Source organism: Theropithecus gelada, chromosome X (assembly GCF_003255815.1).
Source record: "Theropithecus gelada isolate Dixy chromosome X, Tgel_1.0, whole genome shotgun sequence".
NCBI lineage: Eukaryota > Metazoa > Chordata > Mammalia > Primates > Cercopithecidae > Theropithecus > Theropithecus gelada.
Genome location: NC_037689.1, coordinates 38963303 through 38968885, shown reverse-complemented (window position 1 = coordinate 38968885; position 5583 = coordinate 38963303). Strand labels below are relative to the sequence as shown.

The following is a 5583-nucleotide window of genomic DNA, read 5'->3' as shown; positions in this document are numbered from 1 at the left end:
CTGCCAAAACTGGCTCTGGGCATCACCCTCATATTTCAGGTGAGAATGCCAGGTTCTTTCTTCCCATGTCATTTATCAGACCTTCTTAAATATTTAATTTCATCTTAGCTTCAAGTTTTGTTTCTCCTTCAGAGTTTCAGGCAATCCTAGCTTAGTTTGCATCCTAAGACATAAGGAAGTAGGGAATGTGAGCTTTGGTACCATCACTTATTAATCAAATGGCCTTCAGTAGGTTTCTTTATCTTTTTGAGCTTCAGTTTCTTCATATGTAAAATGAAATAGTTGTAGTAATTAAATAATATATATAAATTGCCAAGTACAGAGCCTAACATACAGTAGATATTCAATAAATGATAACAATAATAATGAAAATAATCTATTGGGAACTTACTGTGATGTCACATACTCTGTTAACAAGTTATAGACCACCTGTTTAATTAAACATATTTCCTCTTTTTGATAGGTTGCAAAAATGGCCACAATTCTTTGCAGCTTATATATCTCTACTCCTTGATTCTGGACAATAATGTGAGAGAAGCTACCTTGTGTGAGTTACAAGCTTAGGCCTCAACAGGCTTTGCAGACTTTTGCTCTTGCTCTTGGGAGTCTGCCTACCTGCCATATAAACAAGACTGGCCTAGCTTACTGGAGAGTGAGAGACAAATGGAATAAAGACATGCTTTTCCAGATAAGGCCATCCTATATGAACCAGTCCTCAGCCAACATGGTAGCTGACCACATTTGCCATGAGTAAGCCTTGCTGAGATCAAGTGAGTCTGACTGGGATCAGCATAACTTCCTAGCTAATCCAAGCCCAAATTGCTGCCCCACAGAATTGTGAGTTACATAAAGGGCTGTTGTTTGAAACTACTAAGTTTTGTGATTGCTTGTAATGAAACAAAAAGTGATACATGTTTCTTCTTGAGCACACAACTAAACTACATGTCTCATATTCCCTTGCTTCTAGATTGGCCATGTGACTAGAAATGGCCATGTGTCACTTTCATGCCAAAGTGGTTTAGGAGCTGGTGTGCCTTCTCACTTTCTCTTCCTCTGTCTATTGACTGAATGCAGAGGTTCTAGCTGAGGACTCTACAATATAGACAGAACCTGGGTCCCCGAATCACCATGTGGAGAGGAGCCACTCACCAGACCAGAATGTCCATTTGTACTTTATGTGATCTAGTAATAAACTTCAATTTTAGTAAGCCAAGAGGTTTGAGGATGTCTATGGTATGGTAGCTGACATTACCTTAACTAGCACACATGAATTACATAATCAAGTTATCTCCGTTTACTGATGAAGAAAGTGAAGAGAAATTAAGCTAGTAAGAGTTAGAATATAAACCCAGTCGTGTGATTCATAGCAACTCCATATCCTGCCTTCTCAAGGTAATCATTACAGCCATTATTATTAAAATTCCTTGAGGCTTTAATTTATTTGAGTGATGACTGATTATATGACAATGCAATCCCTTGTCATATCTTGCCTTTCCCTCATTCCTCAAACTCCAAAGACATTGAGGTTGGTGTGGAGGGAGGAATTCATATTGGAGTCTCTGTCTCTTCAAGATACAGCTGCTCAGCCTGCTACAGTCAAAAAGAATGACCTGAAGATCTTGCACCTACAGAACTAACTAATGGGAGGGTTTTCTCCAGAGCTCTGGGTCCACCATACACTGTGATCACATGCATTTTAGTTTTCTTCTTTGGTTCCCATGCCTCTCACTTCATTTCCACCATAGCCTCTCCCAGTATTAGAAGGATCAATGAGAAAGACATGTTTGCTTACTGTGCTTTCATTCAACAGCACCTATGTGCCATGCACTATCCTGGGCAGTGGGGCTACAATGACCAAAATAGATAGGATCTCTGCCATCACTGAGATTATAATTGAGAAAAAAAGGAAAATGAGTAGATAGGACATTGATACAGGTTTGCGTCTACGTAGATATAAATGAATATCCAGAACAGATGACTGATGGTGTATTTGGTGATTATTTTGCCAACATCTAGGACAGTGGCTCTTCACCTTAGTTTGTATGAGAATCATCCAGAGGCTTCTTAAAATATGCACTATGAGGCCTCATCTCAGATTTTCTTTTTTTTTTTTAAGTCAGAATTAAATTTTATTTCACATTGATAGAAACCATGAAAAACATTTACATTTTCCCATGTTACAGCACAACATTTCAACGGAATATTTCTTGCCATAAATAATATCTTGCTGATTTGTAGAACTAACAGTTTATGTTCTTCAAGGTAAAGAAAAATTACATAGTAAATGATTGTTTAAAATTTTAAAATCCAGACATAAACATATGGCTTCATTATTAACATCCTATATAGTCCATTACTAAATTATTTCCATTATCGATTAGCACCCATTTATAAAGATGCATTCTTAATATTGTTTTGGTCAGCTGGAATACAGCAGAAAAATCAACACAGTTCAGAAATATCAAGCATACATTTTTGCTACATATTAATCTGCATGGTAACTACATTTTATGTATAGGGTTCTGACTAGCCTTTATTACCCATAGTTTGTTTTCAAATAATTTTTACCAGTAATCTGGAAATTTTGACAATTTAAAATGATTGCTATTTTTATGTTTGCACGAAAAACTAATACAAAAAATAATTTGACTAAAGTGAAAATTTCAAATAAGTCCACTGGCAGATAAAAATAAAGCAAAAAATTACAATAGATTCCTCATCTTCTACAGTAGTTGGTTTCAAACATGTGTACAAAGTAAACTCTATGCTATGAGAAGATGAAATCATCTTAGAAGTTAGTTTTTAAGATCAGTCTTAAAGATATTTCAGAACATACTAGAATATGATCTAATCATTCTTTCAGTTGTTTACAGAAAAATAAAACCATAGAATTATTCCTGTTACCTGGGTTGAAGATCCTAATAGCTAGGTGTAAATTTGGATAAGGTACAGTAATTTGAAATAACTAGTGCATGAAGTTTTAATGTCTGGTTTCTCTATAAAGCATAAATAGATTTTAAATACCATATATCTGTGACCCAGAATGTCAAATTATAGCATGTATTGACAGTAGCTGTCTATGGCAGAGAGGCAATACTTGGTCTGCCATGAAGAACAATAAAGAAAAAACAAACTTTTTTTTTTCTTGAGAGAAAAGAGTATTAAGTAGAAATAATATCAGGGAAAATAAAAGCCCAAAATAAAAGGGCCATTAATTGAAGAGAACAATTTTACTCTTTCTTGACAATGAACAGCATTATCCCTATTATTAGGAATAATGTAATACCACCTCATTCTTACTATGCATTACAATCATTACGTATATATGAACACATATATAAAAATACAGACATTGCATGGTGACTAAGCAATTTTGGAATAAATCCATAGACTAAGTCACAGCATGCATAAATTGTTTATATCTTAACTGCTCATTTCTACCTGAACAAATTGTCATTAAGCATACTGCTAATTTTCAAATGATGTAATAAAAAAACTGGTGGCAGTACTGTATTATTTTGCTGAATTACATTTGAGAAAAAAGAAGCTACCTGCTTTATCTATTTTAATATAGTAGATTCTGGATCTTCTTATAAGAATACATGTATAGAAACTTAAAAGATCATAAATTTCTCATGAGGAGACATTATTTGATCTGTGCCATTGGCATGTATTTGCAAAACATTTTAACACTGCAAAACATTAGAAATTTGAAGACTGGGCATGGGAAAAGGTTTATACTCTACTACAATGATGCTGGTGTACTTCTACACAAGGCCTCTTAGCAACGTCAATCAATTGGAGGTAGGAGTTTATCAATGAATTGCTTGACATCCATCATTTCCTGTTGACACGAACTGTGCATCATACCTTCATAGGTTTTAAAGGTCACATTGGCTGGATTCACCAATGTTTTTAGTTTTTCAACCGTAAGACAACCAAACATCAGGGGAACTAAAGGGTCACAATCCCCGTGGCACTGGAGAATAGAAATATCTCTATCAGCACCACCGACAGGACCCTGTGGAAAGGAAGCCCGAAGTGGAAGCCAGCAACTGAGTGCAGTGACATCTGCTAGCTTCTGCTGCATGGTAAGGGCAGTATATAAAGATAAAGCTCTTCTCTGAGAAAACCCTCCCAAAATAATTCTGTTAGAAGGAATGCCATTCTTCACTTCTTGATCAATCAAAGCTTTTATATTTTCTGCTGCCTGTTTAATCCCAGATTCATCCTCCTGTGAATCTGGTGAAAGCCCAATAATATCAAACCATGAAGGCATAGCCATGTTCATATTTAATGTAACAGGCCTAACAGGCGCATGCAGGCAGATATATTTGATATGTGAACTTCTGATACCTGCAAAGGCTTCTGCCCATCCGTGCCCAGTATCTCCCAATCCATGCAGGAAAATCACCGCAGCAGTGGCCTTCCAGGCGGCGGGCATGATGGTGGGGAGTGGGGTTGACATGTTATTGCCACACATACACCGGCTCAGCTCACAGCGCAAGCGGAAGGAAGAGCGGGCACCCGGCCGCAGCCCAAGGGCGTGGGAGCGGCGAGTCCCCACCGGCCCCACCAGACGCCTCATCTCAGATTTTCACCTGGAAGATCAAGAGTAGGAGTCCAGGAATCTGCATTTTTAACCAGCTCACTGGGAGATTCTAATGCAGAAGATCCTTTGAGAAACTCTAGCCTGTGCTAAGGTGCAGCATTTCCACAGAACTTTGCAGATGTGGTACCAGAACTCACAGGCAGATCTAGGCCAGGCCTCTTCAGCCAATGGCTGGGGCACTGAGCAGTAACATGATAGTGCACAGAACTGCTAGCAAACAGAATGCCCAGAACAGAGAACAAAGAATCCAATGAAATCCATTGAGTCTGCATGAAAAGGTGGAGGGAAAGGGTAACTGTCATCACTGAAGTGACAAATAATGTGCTGAATGTAACTACTTTGCTTGAATTAAGGTAGCAAAATGTTTTCAGGAAAACAGATTTGGGGGACACACTAAAATAGCATAACAGACTGAAACACTTTACAAGAAACTCAACTTTTTTTCTTACCTTGAATAAAATATTCATTGAAAAAGAAGAATTCATACCCAAAACAAGCAGTCCTAAATTGTTTCAAAAAGAACTACTAGTTACAGCTGTGTCCCTGGCCAAAGCCCAGTTTGGGGAGCAGATCGCTGTCCTTTAATAAGAGATTTAGTCCCTAAGGACAGAACAAGGACAAGTGGTTAGAAATTACCGGGAGGCAGAGTTCAGCTTGCTGTGAGGAAGAACTTTCAAATAATGTAAAAATGTAACAGGTTTTCTTTGAGGTAGCAAACTGTTACTTGAAGAATTTAAGCCAAGCCTAGATGCACTTGTATGTATTTATCAAGCTTTCTTTGTATCTAGTGATAAAAAAAGAACACAAGTTTAAGGCCGTCCTTGGCCTCACTGAACTCATATTCTAGTGGGGGAGATGGACAAGTAAACCCACAATTATAATATAGCACAATGAGACCATGACTATAGTATATCTGGCTACTGCAAGAGTCCAAGAGCGGAGGTTCTGGCTCAAGTGAAAAGGTCAGAGGT

At 37.7% G+C, this 5583-nt stretch overlaps 1 protein-coding gene across 2 annotated transcripts; it reads right to left on the bottom strand.

Annotated features, from left to right (window-relative positions):
• Positions 1–3145: 3145 nt before the first annotated feature.
• Positions 3146–4571, bottom strand: LOC112615616 (acyl-protein thioesterase 1-like). 2 transcript variants are annotated; one of them, XM_025372422.1, is made up of 2 exons: positions 4118–4571; positions 3146–4021 (listed from the first exon to the last, which is right to left on the bottom strand). In XM_025372422.1, the coding sequence occupies exons 1-2, from the start codon at positions 4481–4483 to the stop codon at positions 3791–3793; spliced, it is 597 nt and encodes a 198-aa protein (XP_025228207.1). In that variant the 5' UTR covers positions 4484–4571; the 3' UTR covers positions 3146–3790. The 2 variants fall into 2 exon arrangements, with proteins under 2 accessions (XP_025228207.1, XP_025228208.1); XM_025372423.1 differs by having other exon boundaries at positions 3146–4316; positions 4357–4483.
• Between the last annotated feature and the right edge of the window lie 1012 nt (positions 4572–5583).